The sequence below is a fragment of the Manis pentadactyla genome, chromosome 10 (genome assembly GCF_030020395.1).
Source record: "Manis pentadactyla isolate mManPen7 chromosome 10, mManPen7.hap1, whole genome shotgun sequence".
NCBI classification, from domain to species: Eukaryota; Metazoa; Chordata; class Mammalia; order Pholidota; family Manidae; genus Manis; species Manis pentadactyla.
In genome coordinates this window covers 83,480,128-83,496,739 of record NC_080028.1, presented here as the reverse complement: position 1 = coordinate 83,496,739, position 16,612 = coordinate 83,480,128, and the positions used below count along the sequence as shown (strand labels likewise).

The following is a 16,612-nucleotide window of genomic DNA, read 5'->3' as shown; positions in this document are numbered from 1 at the left end:
GGACCATACCGCAGACCAATTACATCAAAAAGTACCCAGAATGGGTGGTTTTAAAAGATCTCCAGGTGATCATAATACACAGCCAGGGTTGAGAGTAGCTGCTGAAGACCACAGCTGCTCCTTAGTTTAATCTGTGCCCAAATCATTGGGGATCTGGTTAAAATATTGTTTGATTCAGCATTTCTCAGTGGGGCCCAAGATTCTCCCACCCATTTAAGCTTCCAAGTAATGGTGATGCTGCTCTTCCTTGAAGACCAGTACACGTGTAGCTGGTCCATTGGACACCTGCTGTTTTAAGACTGTGTCAGCCATATACCCAGCATATACCCAGACAACAGACTTGTGGGCAGATCTCAGATATGTAGATATGTATCTCATGCTCTGGTAAAATGTAATAAGTGTACTTTTGAGCCAAGAAGGTCAAGAGCTGCCTCTTAACCAGATGAGCCCAGCCTCTGCTTACAAACTGTTTTGTTCTCTGCTCAGCTGCGCAGTACCCTCCCTTCTTTGTGTGGTGCAGCAGGGGAGCTACTGGTCGCTGAGACTTTGGGTGAAAGTTGACTGGTTCTTCTGGGAACCTTATGACACTTGAGGGAGGTGTGATCAGGCAAGGCTGGGCATATACCCAGACAACAGACTTGTGGGCAGATCTTGGAAGCAAGCACTAAAGTGAAGTCTGGGTAGGTGAGTGGACTTAGGGTATTGGGACCAACCCCAAAGGCTGGACAGGCTCTTCCAAAGGTCAACACCATCTTTAGCGTTTTTTGAGAACCCTGATATATTGGAAATAAAATGCTCTAACTATTTCATCTGGCAAACCACAAAAACCTAAATCAGATTTGTCACAGACATGCAGCCTGACTCAAGTGGTTTCCCTGGATCCCCTGCAAGGCTCTATATTGAAGCTCACTTCTGCAGATGGGGAGAATGAAACAACAAAGCCTGTTCTTGGGTGACTAGCAGGAGGTCTAGGTTCAAGGCACAGCTTTAGGGCATGGTAGGTGGGTGGTCAGAGAGGTAAGACAAGAGTCCTGGTACTTAAAGATAGTTGGCAAGGGGTTGGTCTGGAACAAGGCTGGAGCCCAGCCTGATCAGCTATAGGGATGACTCTCAGCTGAGTCACTGAGTTGGGTGAGGCTTTCAGCCCCCCTGAGTGGGCCCAGCTGGGGTGACAGATGGTGGAGAGGCCTCAGCCATAGGAGGTGGGGGATCATCCAAAAAGGAGCCATTGGAGGCTGTTCCCGGAGACTGCTTTCAGCCTTGCACGGCCTTTGAGAGTTCAGATCTTTGCTGTGGGACCTCAGGAGACCTGTCCACACCTCCGCCTACAGCCCTAGCCCGTCCTCTCCCCCCATCTGGCTTTCTGGCCAGGCTTCCACCCCACACAGAACCTGGCAAAGGAGCAGCTGGAAAATGCTTCACTTGGCTGTCAGATACACCTTCTGTGCTGTTCTTCTAGCCCCACAGCTGGGATAACAAAAGACTTGCCACGTTCCTGACCAGTAAACATGGAGGGTTAAGGCCAAGATGCCAGATGATGTAGGGAGCCTCTAGTGCTTGCTTCCATCCCCTAACTGGATAGGGAAGCTGGGCCTTGGGCTGTTCCCTGCCTCAGCAGTTAAGACATGCGGTGCTTCTGAAGAGCCAGGCTCTGTTCCAATTGCTTTATGGTGAACCCAGTCCTTATAACTTGGGTAGATGCCCAATCCCCTATAGGTTAGGAAACCGGTATAGGGAGGGCAAGGGACTTGTCTAAAATCATCAAACCAATAAGGGTTAGAACCAAGATCCAGGCAGCCCTAGCTCCAACCCATCTGGGTCAGGGCCACATCAGGGAGCAACTTTGGGGAGTGTCAGCATAGCTAACAGGTAGGGATAATAGAGAGGTGTAGGAAAGAAGGTTAAGAGCGGGGAAAACTGAGCCCGCAAGTCAGAAAGCCTGCTCTAGTATTTTCAAACACTACCTGAAAACAACAGAAGAGGGAGCCCTGACATTAGAAAAGCTACTCCTACACTTAAGGAGAAATGAACTTTGCCAGGAAAGGAGCTACAGGTCAAGGTCAATTCCCATACAAAGTTGTAAGGTAAAAGAATAAGGAGCAGAATAACATCCCTCCTATATGGAAAGTGTACCAGGAAAACAAATCAAAATTGTTAACCTCTTTCAAAATGAGGTCAGACATTAAGGAAACACAAAGCAAGGCAGGAAAGTGGTGAATCAGTACTGTAAGTAAGCCCAGGCAGTCTGCTGATCCGGGCCCCTAAATACTATGCCTTGCTGCTACTGGAAAGAGATAGAACAGATGAAAATCCCTATGGTACCACTAGCTTGCTGTGGCCTTAAATGCCTCATTGTCCCACTCTGGGACTCAGCTACTTAGAGCTACACTGTATAATATGGGATCAACCAACCTCATTTGGCTCTTTTAAATAAAATTTTAAATCCTAAATCACACTAGCCATATTTCAAGTATTTAGTAGCTGTGTGTGGCCAGTCCAGAGACAGTACAGACCTAGAATATCTCTTATCATTGTAAAAAGTTCTGTTGGGTGGTGTGTTAGAGGGTTTTAAGCAAACATCAGGCAGGTGCTGAGTGCAACAGCCCATGTGTAAGACAATGGAGTAGGCAGAAAAGCTTGTGTCCCATCTAAAGTGCCCAGCTGCTACTCGGCTGTAGCCAGTCTGGCTGGTGGAAATGTAGGGCCTGGTTCCTAATTCTTTAAGAGAAGCAGAAATTTGGAGTTTGTGAAAACACAATTTCTAAACAAAAAAATGAAACTACAGATAATGTGAATCAAGTAAAAAACCCCTGATCTTCACCTTGATTATGTAATTCCATGAGTCCTGCCTATTTCTCCTGTGCCAGGCCACTCCCTTCTCTTTGCTTGCCATTCTTACCCAGGTTGGTAGTTGGATGAATGGTGGAGTAGATGAAGTGCCATTCCTTTCTGGTGGTGGCTTCAAAAGTCTCATCGAAGTCTCAGGACAAGGCTCTTGAGTTGCCTAGTAAACTTGGTTCCCTTTGTGTGACTTCAAGGGACATGTCCAAAATCCAAGACTAGCTGAAGGAAGGGATGGGGTTTAGGTGAGAGGTGTGACATTCCTGAACAGGCCAAGCACTGGATGAAACTACCCAGGATTCAGAAGCAGGTGGGTGGAATACAGTACTCATATATTCCTTTCCCCCTCTTGCCTCTACCCACAACAGCAGGGAGCCAAGGGGGAGCAACAGACCAGAGAGAACTGGAGAGGAAAGGGCTAGATTAACATGTGGTGCTTCTGATCCATTTGATTCTATGGGAGCATCAGTGTTGCCTGAGATCCCTTCCTTGAGAGGTCACCCAAGTCTGAACAGTTCATCTGAGGATCGCTTATAGCAGGAGGGGAGAGAGTCGTAGACAAAGATCATGCTCATGTTTGAATATAGTCGGGGCCCTCTCATTCCCTGAAATGAGCCTGCCCCTGGAGGAGCCTCAGCTCCCCACAGTGCTGGTGAAGGAGCCAGTACCTCCAGAGATACCAACTCTCCCAGCCTCCTACACCACCGTTGGGAGATTAGGAAATTTTGATCTAAAATCCCTCCAGGTGCTGAAGGCAGCTTAGGAGAGGGAAGGTTGATGGGAATGAGGGAAATAAATCAGTGGAGAGCCCTGGGCTACTGTGGTTAACTGCATCAAGCAGTTTTTGACAGGGGTGAGGTCTGGATGGCCTGTGTTGCCCTGGGTGGGAAGAAGAGGTGGATGTGGGGATGGTGAAGGTGGAACAATCTGAGGGGGAGGAGGAAGGTTGCATTTCCCAACCCTACCTGTCTTCAGGCTTGTCCCTTGCCTCCTGCCAGGCCCCTGTGTTCATCTTGCATCTTTTCCCCACCTGTCTGTCACTCTGTGCCACCCTGGTCTTAGAAGTCACCATGGCAACTGAAGAGTCCATCATCCGCATCCCTCCATACCACTACATCCATGTGCTGGACCAGAACAGCAACGTGTCCCATGTGGAGGTTGGGCCAAAGACCTACATCCGGCAGGACAATGAGAGGTTGCTGTAGGGCCTGGGGAGGGGGAGGAGTGGGGTGCCTGTGAGTCTGGCTGTCATGACCAGCTCCTTCCTGCTCCCAAGTAGGATTGACTCTGGCTTGGGTGACTGGAAGCTTTCTCTCCCATTTATTGCCTCCTTTGGGAGAGGAAGCAGGGTTCCTCTGGGTCCTCATACCACTTCTCACCCTCCAACAGGATCCTGTTTGCCCCCATGCGCATGGTGACTGTCCCCCCACACCACTATTGCACAGTGGCCAACCCAGTGTCCCGGGATGCCCAGGGCTGCGTGCTGTTCGATATCACAGGACAAGTACGGCTGCGCCACGCTGACTTAGAAATCCGGCTGGCCCAGGACCCCTTTCCCCTGTACCCAGGAGAGGTTCTGGAAAAGGTACCTGGCTTGCCTCCCTATGCCCACTCTACCTGTCATGCCACCTTGTTCTAGGGCTCCTCACTGCCTTCTGGAGGGCCAAGGGAAGCAATGAAGGATGACATTCGCTGGTTCTCACCAGGGGCAGAATTGACTCATTGCCCCTCTACTCACCTTCCATAAACACCTCTGCCCCCTCACATGTGCACAACAGACTTGCCCCTTTATTTAAAGCTATAGGCCTATCTTACCACCTAATCTACTAGGCTCCAGAGCCTGCTAGAAGCTCCCAGTCAATATGGCAGTAAACAACTTGTGTCACTTAGTAAGCAAGAGTAAATGTTTCACTCACACAGCAACAGCAGATGAGGTCCAGGCTCCAATGCCTGTGACCACTTCACAGGAAGGCATTGCAGGCCTGCGACTTCCAGCCAGACCCATATCCACACTGCCCTCAAGCCTGGGTCTGAACAAGTGGGCATCTGCCTTCATCTCCTTAACTGGCCTTCCACCTTCACCTCCTTGATTCTGGAAATATACTAGCATGACCGAGGGAGCTTGGAGATGTTTCCACCTACTACTGAGTTGCAGACACTTTGGGGAAGAAGTTGTGTGTGTGTGTATAAAGTGATGAAGAATAATTAGAACGTTTATCCATGAGGAATCTGAGTGAAGAGTGCAGGGGAATTATTTGTACTATTCTTGCAACTTGGCTCTTTTATTTATTTATTTATTAAGGTATCATGATATACAATCTTATGAAGGTTTCACATGAGCAACATTGTGGTTACTACATTCACCCATATTTTCAAGCGCCCCCACACACCCCATTGCAGCCACGGTCCATCAGCGTAGTAAGATGCTATAGAGTCACTACTTGTCTTCTGTATGCTATACTAGCAACTTTTAAATGAGTCTGGAACTGTTAAAAGCTGAAAGTTACCCATAGTCAGGTCCTACCTCAGACCAACTAAACCCCTTGTGGGTGAGGTATGTGGGGTACTCAGGTCATAGTACTGGAAAGCTCCCAGATGAAGCCATCTGTTAGGGTAAGATCCTTCCCTTATGTAATGCCTGCCCTTATCTCCTTTCTGCCTAAGGGAGCCTCAAGGAGGTTCTCCTCCATCAGGTGGATCCAGGAACCTGACACATCCTTCTATCTCTTGAGGCCTCAAGTATCATTAGGATGTTCCTGATATGTAAGGAAAAATAGTGCTTCACTGAATAGCCTTGTCTGTGTGTCCTCATGCACACTATTTTGTTTTTTTAGTAGAAGCTATTTAAGAATTTCAGCTCCCCAGATGTGCACACTAAATCTGTATGGGCTTTTAGGAGTGGCCTTGGGAATCCAGTTTCTAGTGATTCACTGCTTTCTCTTTCTCATTCTTTCTTACTCTTTGATGTACTTGAATATTCTCTGCCCTATTCCCTGACAAGCCTCTGCATCTGGCCCCTGCCCCTGTCTCCACTGAACTCACTTTGGAGGCCCAGTGGACAATCATTCTATGTCTCAAGGGCCCTTGCAGCTACACACATTGTTGATCTGCCCTCATATTGAAACTTGTCTCTGTTTTACTCTGTGGATGTCTTTTTCCATCTTAGTTTTCTCCTCCCTCTCCTCCCCCCAACCTACCACCTTCAGTTTCTTTCCTGAACCTCCTGTGTGTTCTCTCACCCTGTCTTTGCTTTCAATACTTTTTGTTGAAGATGCCCAGCCCTGTACCTTAGCTGGGAGCTATGGATGTCCAAGTCACCTAACTGCCTCTAGGAGGCCCTCTCCTGGATGTCCCACAGCAACCCCATGCTGGACATCAAACTTAGCACCTTCACTTACCCTCTCATCTGTTCAGCTGTATTCCCCTTCTTACCGGATGATACACTGGGTACCCAGTCACCCAAGCTGGAAGCCTGCAACGGTGTGGGGGCCAAACTGGAAAGAGAGAGGTGGTGACCAGGAGACCAGTTAGGAAGATATTTCCATCCATCCAGGCGAGATCCGTTGGTGGGTTACGTAACGGTGATGGCAGGAATAGGTAAAGGTAGAGCCAGCTTTGCGATGAAACAGAAAGGAAGTGACAATGGCACACGTGCTCCTCCTGGAATGCTTACCTTCCCTTCCTCCCACACCTCTGTACCCAAAGCCAGCTCTTTCTTTGAGCCCCAGTTCAAATGCTACTTTCAGAGGGCCTCTCCTAACTTCTCCTGCATCTGACCTTCCACAGCCTCTCTCCTTGACACTGCACACTGCCTGCTTGAGAGAGTGCTCTGTGTCTGTCTTACCACCTGCTGGAACTTAACCTCCATGGAGACAGGGTATGTCCTGCTCCCAGCACAACCAGTCGAACATCACGCATGTAGAGGGTATACAGGGAAGGGCTTGCTGGCACCTCTCCCACCCAGTACCTGGTCAGTGAGTAGTTACTCAGTCCTCTCCACTGCAGGGCCACTCTGGGCTGACTAAGAAGCAGCAGGTAGGCTTCCTTAAAAACTGAGTTCAACTCTTGATTCTCTTTCTTGCTAGTTGTGGTCTTGGTCATGTCCCTTTAGAACCTGAACCTGTCTTTCCTTGCTTTCCTGCCTCAGTCAAAGGTCAACTGAAGTCCTATTTTTAGAAACATTTCTACAGACTTCTAAAAGGTTTCGCTGCTTGCTGCTAGGTCCCCCTTTCATGATTGGAAGGAGACATGATGAGTGAAGTACAGTGGCATTCTTGTAACCATGAGGCAACCTTGAAAACAAAACCACAGACTTAAAGCATGCTTGCGATGACAGTTTGTATCTTCCACCTTCTAGAGAGCACTGTGCACACTAGGCCATGAGATAGTCATTTATCCAGTTTCCCGGTACTTCTCCCACATCTCCCATCAAGCCCTCCACCAGATTTCCCACCTAAATTTCTAATTCAAGACCACTTCTCAGCACTTCCTATAGAGGAATGTGTCCTTGGCTCATTGGCAGTGGTGTCTTCTTGCTCTGTGAACTTCATCTTAGTTCTTCAGACTAGATGGCTTTGGGACTACCCCTACCTGTACATTCTACCCGGGGTCTTGTTTTGGGATGTGTAATGATTTGGACTCTAACCTCCAAGGTATCAGGTTTGATTCCTGGAGTCACAGCACTGAATGTTCCATGATTCCCTCTTCCCCGATCAGGACATCACCCCGCTGCAGGTGGTCCTGCCCAACACTGCCCTCCATCTCAAGGCATTGCTGGATTTTGAGGATAAGAATGGAGAGAAAGTGGTGGCAGGAGATGAGTGGCTATTTGAGGGACCTGGTAAGTTCTTTCCACTGGGCCATAATTGGGGTGAGAGGCTCCCTGCCTTCCCATTATAGCCCTGATATTTTCCGACCTTCAACCTCTGCTAACCTTCCCTTCCCAGGCACATATATCCCCCAGAAGGAGGTGGAGGTAGTGGAGATCATTCAGGCCACAATCATCAGGCAGAACCAGGCCCTGCGGCTGAGAGCCCGCAAGGAGTGCTGCGACCGAGACAAGAAGGAGCGGGTGACAGGTGGGTCGTGAGGAGATGCTGATGAGGGGCAAGCAGGCAGTACCTCCACCTGCCTTGGCTGCAGGGGAAGTGAGGGAAGGTTGGGGATAGCCACCAGCAGCCTGGGAGGAAGAGCTTCCCTGGTATCTTGTAAGTTTTTGGGGGCTGCCTGTTGCTTTTTCCCCCATCCCACCGTCATGGTGGGGCCCGGACCTGATCTTGTTATCATGATCATGTTGATAAGATTTTTCCCACCCCTGACGCTTTACCGTGAGCTGGGATGGTAGTCCTGTTTCTGGATCAGCAAAACATGTGTTCATGTACAATTAGCAGTTTTATTTGACAAATGGAAAGTAGTAAACAATGAGTTAACAAATGCAGTGCTTACTCTGTGCCAGGTGTGGTTCAAAATGCTTTACAAATGGTAACTTATTTAGTTCTCAGACAACTTGGAGGTACTGTGATACCCATTTTCCATATGATATAACTGAGGCACAGGTGTTAGGTTACTTGCCTGGGTTTCTGGCCAGGAAGGCCAAGGCTGGACTTGTACACAGGCCCTCTTGCTTCTCCGGTAAACTAAACATCATCTACAACTCTAATGAGGCAGTTCTGCCCATTTTAGGGGAAGGAAAAAAGTTGGTCCTTGGAACTTAGAGAAGGCACAGTAGCAACTTGGGTACTTTAAAAGGACTCTTTTAATTTTCCTGGGATGGGGTTAGTTTTCCTCTGGTCTCAACAGAAGGAATGAAATCAAGGACTCCTGTGAGGCCTTTCCATCTGGAGGCAGTGGCATCTCCTTGCCTACAAAGTCTTGCGGATCTCCTGTTGTCTAGGCTGCTGGAATGAGCAGCTGGGGAGGGGGCTGGGTGACCTTTGACCCTCACCTCTCTGCCCTTGGCCCAGGAGAAGAATGGCTGGTCCGCTCCGTGGGTGCATATCTCCCAGCAGTGTTTGAGGAGGTTCTGGATTTGGTAGATGCTGTGATCCTTACAGAAAAGGTTTGTGCTCTGGGGGGTGTGGGTTAAGGGACCCTGGGGTGGTCCCAGTACTCAGGGTGGCAGAGCATGGCAGCAGATTACGTGAAAGTAAAAGAGAAGCAATAATTCTAGAGCCACTAAAAGAAATTCAGAGGTCAGATTATCTGACAGTCAACTGAAAGGATTAAAAAGTCATCCTAGGTTGGTAGAAACTGTCACTCAGAACTGGGAGCACTTAGTGGCCCAATGAGGTTCCCAGACTCTCTAAGGAAGTTGGAGGCAGGTTTTCTCAAACACCACAACATGTTGCTCTACAGACAGCCCTGCACCTCCGGGCTCGGCAGAACTTCGTGGACTTAGGAAGAGTGCTCCGCCACACTGGGGAGGAGTGGCTGGTGACTGTGCAGGACACGGAGGCCCATGTGCCTGATGTCTACGAGGAGGTGCTGGGTGTTGTGCCCATCACCACCTTGGGCCCCCACAACTACTGTGTGATTCTTGATCCAGTTGGACTGGATGGCAAGAACCAGCTGGGGCAAAAGCGTGTTGTGAAGGTGAGTGTCTCCCCCTCACCCAGAGGCATGAGGCCCTCAACCTCTTTCCCTTTTTTCTTCCCACCCCAGATACATGTTCTAGAAGCACCAAGCTTGCTATGTTCCTCTATGCCTTAACAACACTTGGTTCTCTCTTTGAGATAGTGTCCCTTTGATTTTCCTGGCAATGGAGTGCCTACCTGGCCCTGCCCTGTGCCCACAGACCCCAAAACTCCCATCATATTTCACATCCCTGTTTTAGAAATTTTGTCATCCTACATAAAATGAATAACTTGGTTTCCCCCTTTCTTCACTCCCTGCCTGATCCCTTCTTTGAACTATATGTGAGACTGCCAATGATTGACAAACTCTGTAAAAGCCTGAATCATAGATATTGTAGGCTTTGTGAGTGGTATGGTTTCTGTTGCAGCTGCTCAACTCTGCTCTTGTACCATGAAAGCAGCATAGTCTGCTCATGAATGAACAAGTGCTGTGGAGTCCCTGTACGTTTTATTTGCAAAAACAGGAGGTAGAAAAAGTAGAAGCAACTCAAATGTCTGTCTCTAAATTGGTAAATTGATACAAAATTGTGGTATATCCATACAGTGGAATATCATTCAGCTATAAAAAGAAATGAACAAGTACTGACATCTGGGAACAGAAGGTTAGCGTGTACCGATGCATGCTGCAGCACAGATAACCTTAAACATGCTAAATACAAGAAGCCAGACATAAAAGACCACATATCATGATTCCATTTATATGAAATGTCCAGAATAAGTAAATCTGTAGAGACAAAGTAGATTAGCGGTTGATGGCGAGGGTGGGGACAGTAACTGCGCGGTTCAGGGATTCTTTTCAGGGTGGTGAAAATGTTCTAGAACTAGATAATAGTGATGGTTGGACAACTCTGTGGATATATTAAAACAACTGAATTATATACTTTAAATGGGTAAACATTATGGTATATGGATTATATCTCAAATATATATTAAAAAATAAAATAAAGGCAGCAGATCAGATTTGGCCCACAGACGAGTTTGCCAACGCCTGGATTATATCATCCCATACAAACAAAACATGGGGGAAATGAAGAGCAAAAACAGATTAGTTCTTAACTGTTGAGCTTGTGAGGATCCAGGTGTTGACCATTCACGGAATTTTTCAAGAGCAGATGAGATCTGTGGGCATTTGTAAAGAGCCTCAGAGTCCAGATAATTCCTCACTGTATTTTAAGATGGAGGTGGGGAGGGTGCTTTGGGGTTCTGTCCGCAACACAAGCCTGTAGTGCATGGGGCTGGGGGAGGTGTCATGTGAAGTACTTGAAAGCTTGGGTGGCCATTGCTTCTCACCCCATGTCTCCCTGCTAGGGAGAGAAGTCTTTTTTCCTCCAGCCAGGAGAGAGACTCGAACGAGGCATCCAGGATGTGTATGTGCTGTCAGAGCAGCAGGGACTGTTGCTGAGGGCCCTGCAGCCCCTGGAGGAGGGCAACGATGAGAAGAAGGTCTCACACCAGGCAGGGGACCGCTGGCTTATTCGGGGACCCCTGGAGTATGTACCTTCCACCAAAGTGGAGGTGGTGGAAGAGCGTCAGGCCATCCCTCTGGATGAGAATGAAGGCATCTACGTGCAGGACATCAAGACTGGAAGGGTAAGAGCTGAAGGAGGGGCACTGTTACTTCTGTGGGCCAGGTGGTGGCTTGCCCGGACGAGCAGGTAGTGCCTAAGGGGAGAGGTGTCTGGTGGAGGTGGGGGAGGGCACTTCAATAGCACTGATAGAAGCACCTGGGCTGGCTTGTAGGTATGAGGGCATCTGCAGAGTATTGAGTATTTGCCTTCCCTTTGTCTTAAATATCTAACTTCAAATTTTAGAAACCCCTAAGGAAGATGAGCCAGGTCCCCACTGCAGATGTGACCTCCAGCACAAAGGTCTTACTGAGGGGTGGCCTAGAGACAATAAGAAACGCCCCCCTCCATGAGGTTTCTGGTGGAATCCATCCTCTTTGCCCTTCACCTGAAACCTTGAGCTTGGTCAAACTGAGGATTACATCTCCAACCTGTTTTTCCAAAAATCCAGCCAAGAAGTAGAGCTCAGAATCCTAGGATGTTAGTGTGTACTGCCTGTTTCCCAGGACTGCATCTGTCCCTGGCATCAGAGGCCAGCTTACCCGAGGAGTGTCATCCAAGATGCCCCATGAAGGAAAATTCCAGAAGAAATAATATCAAGTACTTACCACTTACCAAGTTCTCAGCACTAGGCATGGGAGATGTCATTCACTCCTCAGCCCTGTGAGGGGGTCACTATCATGTACATTTCACAGATGAGGAACTGAAGCACAGGGCTGGCAGACGGTGAACCTAAGCACAGCCTCTCTCTCGAGACCATGTTTAACCATGATGCTGTACTACCCCCAGACCAGGTCTGCTTTAGGACCGCTCAGTGGGTCTTCCTTGCTTTTACCTCCCTGGTAATGTCGGTACTCATCCTCATCTCTCAAGGTGCGTGCTGTGATCGGAAGCACCTACATGCTGACCCAGGACGAAGTCCTGTGGGAGAAAGAGCTCCTCCCTGGGGTGGAGGAGCTGCTGAACAAGGGACAGGACCCTCTGGCAGACAGGGGTGAGAAGGAGGCAACCAGGACCCTTCAGCCTCCTGCCCCGCGGAACAAGTCCCGTGTGGTAAGCTACCGTGTGCCTCACAACGCTGCTGTGCAGGTGTACGACTACAGAGAGAAGAGAGCTCGGTGAGGGGCCAGCCATGGGGGGCACTGCCGCGGGAGAGGCTCTCCATGTGTCTGAATCCCGGCTCCCTCTACAGCGTGGTCTTTGGGCCTGAGCTGGTGTCACTGGGTCCTGAGGAGCAATTCACAGTGCTGTCCCTCTCGGCAGGGCGGCCCAAGCGTCCCCATGCGCGCCGTGCGCTCTGCCTGCTGCTTGGGCCTGATTTCTTCACAGACGTCATCACCATCGAAACAGCAGACCATGCCAGGTTGCAGCTGCAGCTTGCCTACAACTGGTAAAGGATGGGGAGGAGTTGGTGAGGGCTTCTGTGGTGCAGCTCCCGGGGAGTCATGAGGAGGGATTGTCCCTGTAGTGCTGGGCATATAGAGGGCAAAATGCCTGACTACGTGCCAGGGTCAGGAAGGAATATCATCGTAGTCATGCCTATCCAGTCTGATGCCCAAGGGGAATGACAGGGAAGATGCAGGCTCACGTCCTGGGACTGGGGTTTTGGGGACAGGGTAGGAAGACACTCCCCTGCTAAACTCTTAGCATGTGTTCAACTAAACACATAACTTCTGTGTTATAAAAATATCAGCTGGACACAACCAGCGGGAGTGGGCAGCATGGGCAGGGGCTCAAAAGCACACACTGTGGGGCTGCCTGTCTGCATCTGCATCCCAGCCCTGCCATTCACCAGCTGTGGATCTAGCCAAGTGACTTGGCACTTTCCTCAGTTTGGCAGTCTGTAAAATGAGATGACACTATAACCATCAACTTCACAGGTTACAACTTCACAGTTGTAAGAATGCCTGAGAATTAGAACAGCCCCTGGTATGTAGTTAGAGCTCCAATGGCAGCGATTTGAGTCAGGGGAGATAAATCCCACATGAAGCAAAGCTCAACAGCTCCCCAGCATGTGGTGCTCACCTCTTGGCTGAGTAGCCAGGATGTGGAAGAGGCAGACATCTTTGGGGGCACGATAGCATGACAGCTAAGAGCATAGACCCAGGCACCATACCACCTGAGCTCAACTTTCTGGCTTGCCACATATTGCATGACTTTGGGCCTGTCACTTAACCTCTGTGGACCTCTCTTTCCCCATCTGTAGGTTGGGGATAATGCTCATCCCCACCTCACAGAGTGGCTGAGAGAAGTGTGAATGTGCATAAGTTTCTCACCTGGCACATGGTAGGCACAAATTGGCATTCTCTATGAGAGAGAGTTGCTGTTTCCTGGAGAAAAATGACTTCCCCATTCCGGGCCTCTTTGCTCACAGGCACTTTGAGCTGAGTGACTGGAAGGACCCCCGAGAGATGGCCAAGCTCTTCTCAGTGCCTGACTTTGTGGGTGATGCCTGCAAGGCCATTGCATCCCGTGTGCGGGGGGCTGTGGCCTCTGTCACCTTTGATGACTTCCATAAGAACTCAGCCCGCATTATTCGCACTGCTGTCTTTGGCTTTGAGACTCCGGAAGCCAAGGGGCCTGAAAGCATACCCCAGCCCCGAGACCAGGCTGTCTTCCCCCAGAATGGACTGGTGGTCAGCAGTGTGGATGTGCAGTCAGTAGAGCCCGTGGATCAGAGGACCCGGGATGCCCTACAGCGCAGTGTGCAGTTGGCCATTGAGATCACCACCAACTCCCAGGAGGCAGCTGCCAAGTGAGTGGGGCCTGGCTGCCCACAATGCCTGCAGCAGGCCACTTCTGGGACCTGGGTGATATTGCATCCCCTGGGAGGCAGCCTGTTGCCGTCCTTCTCATATGATCCCCTGAAAGTGTGGCTGGATGGCAGCCTTGCTCCTGTTGTTATGCTAGAACCCAAACTTGTTTCTATGGCCTTCCAGGCACTTGGGGGCACAGCCCTGCCTTCCCTACTTTCTCTCCCCCAGTCCCCCAGGCTCAGGTGCTCCAGTCCCACCAGCTCTTTTCTGCTCCTGACACACACAGCTGGGTGCCCACCTTCAGGTCTGGCTCTGGCTGTTCCCTCTGCCCAGAATGCTCTTCCCCTAGAGCACTTCAGTGCTGGCTCCTCCTCTGGCCTCAGCCCAAGGTCACAGGCTTGGAAGGCTCTTCCATTCCTCCCCCAACTGAAGCAGCACCCTCTCTGCCCACTCATGTTATTACATCACCCATTTTCAAAGAACTTGCGACTGTCTGAAATCACTCTCGCTTGCCTGTTTTCCCCACTTGAAGGGAAGTCAGAAAAGCAGGGGCCTCAGTCACAACTGCATTCCCCCAGCATCTCGAGGGGCACCAGGCTTACAGTACACACACCCTCCTTACTTTTGTGTGTTGAGTGCCTCTCCTGGGCCAGGGCTCCCAACAGATTGGTGATCTCTGCACTTGGAGCTCCTGGCCACATGCAGCATCTTACCTGTCCCCTCTCCCGTCCAGGCACGAGGCTCAGAGACTGGAGCAAGAAGCCCGTGGCCGGCTTGAGAGGCAGAAGATCTTAGACCAATCAGAAGCTGAGAAAGCACGAAGGGAACTCTTGGAGCTGGAGGCGCTGAGGTGGGTTAAGAACTAGAGGAAGAGATGGCTAAGGGTTTTGGAAAAGCAGTTGACGGAGGGAGTCAGGGGTGGGTGTGTATGAGAGAGAAAGCTGCCAAACAGAAGTCAGGGTCTGAGGAGGGCGGGGCTGGGCTTTATCCTGGGTCTAGCCTGACTCTGGGCTGTCTCCAGCACTGCCGTGGAGAGCACTGGGGCAGCCAAGGCGGAGGCAGAGTCCCGTGTGGAGGCGGCACGCATAGAGGGAGAAGGCTCTGTGCTGCAGGCCAAGCTGAAAGCAGAGGCCTTGGCCATTGAGACGGTGAGTCAGGGAGGTGCCCATGGAAGGATGTGGCCTCAGGGTCTGGAAGAGGCTCCATCACTTCAGTCCCTGAAGCCAAGCAGGATACCAGGGAGGCCCGCATAGAATCCTGTTAAAATACTTGTGGTTTATAAAGTCCTTTGCTCTCCATCAGTTAACTTAATTCCTGCCTGGAAGGTAAAGACTGTTACACCCATCTTACGTGTAATACATACTCAGACAGTGGTCAGCTTTGTGCCATGTGTTACATATGTTTTAAAGCATGATCTTATTTAATACTTAACATCCATCTTACTGAGATTTCATCTCCATTTTACAGATGAGAGAACTGAGGCTTGGATTATGGACTACCCTGGGGCACTAGCTGAAAGGTGGCATAGCCAGGATTTGTACCAAACTGGCCATAAGTGTGCAGTTCCATCCCTTCTACCTCAGTTTGCTCAGGCTTGCTGGCTAGGGTGATTTGATGGACACTTTCCAGGAGCCACACAAGTGAAAGAATGCTGGGTCTTTTCCTTTCCAGGAAGCTGAGCTCCAGCGGGTACAGAAAGTGCGGGAGCTAGAACTGGTCTACGCCCGGGCCCAGCTGGAGCTGGAGGTGCGCAAGGCCCAGCAGCTGGCTGAGGTGGAGGTGAAGAAGTTCAGGCAGATGACAGAGGCGCTGGGTCCCAGCACCATCAGGGACCTTGCTGTGGCTGGGCCAGAGATGCAGGTAAGGGCTGGGGGTGTGCAGGGGGATGTGTGTGTATCTTAAAACCATGCTTGAAACCAAGAAGGCAGAGCCAAGGGCTGGGGGATTGGTGGGGGCAAGTACAACCACTAGAGAGATGGTAGAGAGATGGGGACGTGGTGACAGAATTGTCCCTTTATCCTGACCTGTATCATTGAGCACGGTGTCATATCAGGTACTGTACTGCACTCAGCAGTGAGCTGGAGCTCTGGGGGAGGCAAATAGATGGGACGTCAGTCTGTGTGCTTAATAAGAGATTGAGCAGGGTGATAAGGGGAAAGGGGAGGTGACACAGCAAAGTACTCAGTTGCAGCAGGGTCGCTGAAGAAGGGACACTAGAGTGCTGTAGAGTTAACAAGAGCTTCCCAGGGAGAGTCCGAGAGAGAAAAGAGTGAAACTTGGTGCCTTTGAGGAACAGAAAGGCCTGAATGGCAAGTAGGGGGTAGAATGGGGAGCAGTTGGAAGCAGCTGCAGGTGAGGCCAGATATTTCAGGCCTTCTAGGTCCTTGAGAGGATGAAACCCTCAGGCTTCTTTATGCTCCTCCCTTAGATCCCTGATCAGGAGGGTGGCTTGGTCAGCTGCAGGATCAGATGAGAGAGGATGGCAGTCAAGGAGATGAGGGTCAGGGCCTGACAATCTTCTCACCCTCCCCTTGCTGCCTCCCTCCAGGTAAAACTGCTCCAGAGCCTGGGCCTGAAATCAACCCTCATCACCGATGGCTCCACTCCCATCAACCTCTTCAACACTGCCTGGGGGCTTCTGGGTCTAGCGTCTGAGGCCCAGCCCCCAGCCAAAACAGCAGTGGCAGTACCCAGCCGCCAAGACGGCTCACTTCTTCAGCCCCCTCTTGCCCCTCATGCTCTTGGCAGCAACCGTATGGCACCTTAGCTCCGTACTGCACTGACAAATAAAACCAACACTTCTGGGCATTTAAACCCT

At 50.3% G+C, this 16,612-nt stretch overlaps 1 protein-coding gene across 5 annotated transcripts in view; it reads left to right on the top strand.

The window, feature by feature from the left end:
* Nucleotides 1–16,612, top strand: part of MVP (major vault protein) — an 18,850-nt gene extending 2,238 nt beyond the window's left edge. Inside the window, exons 1-15 of one of the 5 annotated variants that reach the window (XM_057487137.1) lie at nt 361–3,151; nt 3,904–4,036; nt 4,231–4,426; nt 7,558–7,681; nt 7,788–7,919; nt 8,805–8,899; nt 9,196–9,432; nt 10,782–11,063; nt 11,912–12,156; nt 12,231–12,428; nt 13,413–13,793; nt 14,528–14,644; nt 14,816–14,942; nt 15,466–15,654; nt 16,343–16,612. In XM_057487137.1, coding sequence (XP_057343120.1) covers nt 3,912–4,036; nt 4,231–4,426; nt 7,558–7,681; nt 7,788–7,919; nt 8,805–8,899; nt 9,196–9,432; nt 10,782–11,063; nt 11,912–12,156; nt 12,231–12,428; nt 13,413–13,793; nt 14,528–14,644; nt 14,816–14,942; nt 15,466–15,654; nt 16,343–16,561 — 2,667 coding nt within the window. In that variant the 5' untranslated portion in view covers nt 361–3,151; nt 3,904–3,911 and the 3' untranslated portion in view covers nt 16,562–16,612. The other 4 variants (XM_057487136.1, XM_057487138.1, XM_036917691.2 and 1 more) reach the window with 4 other exon arrangements.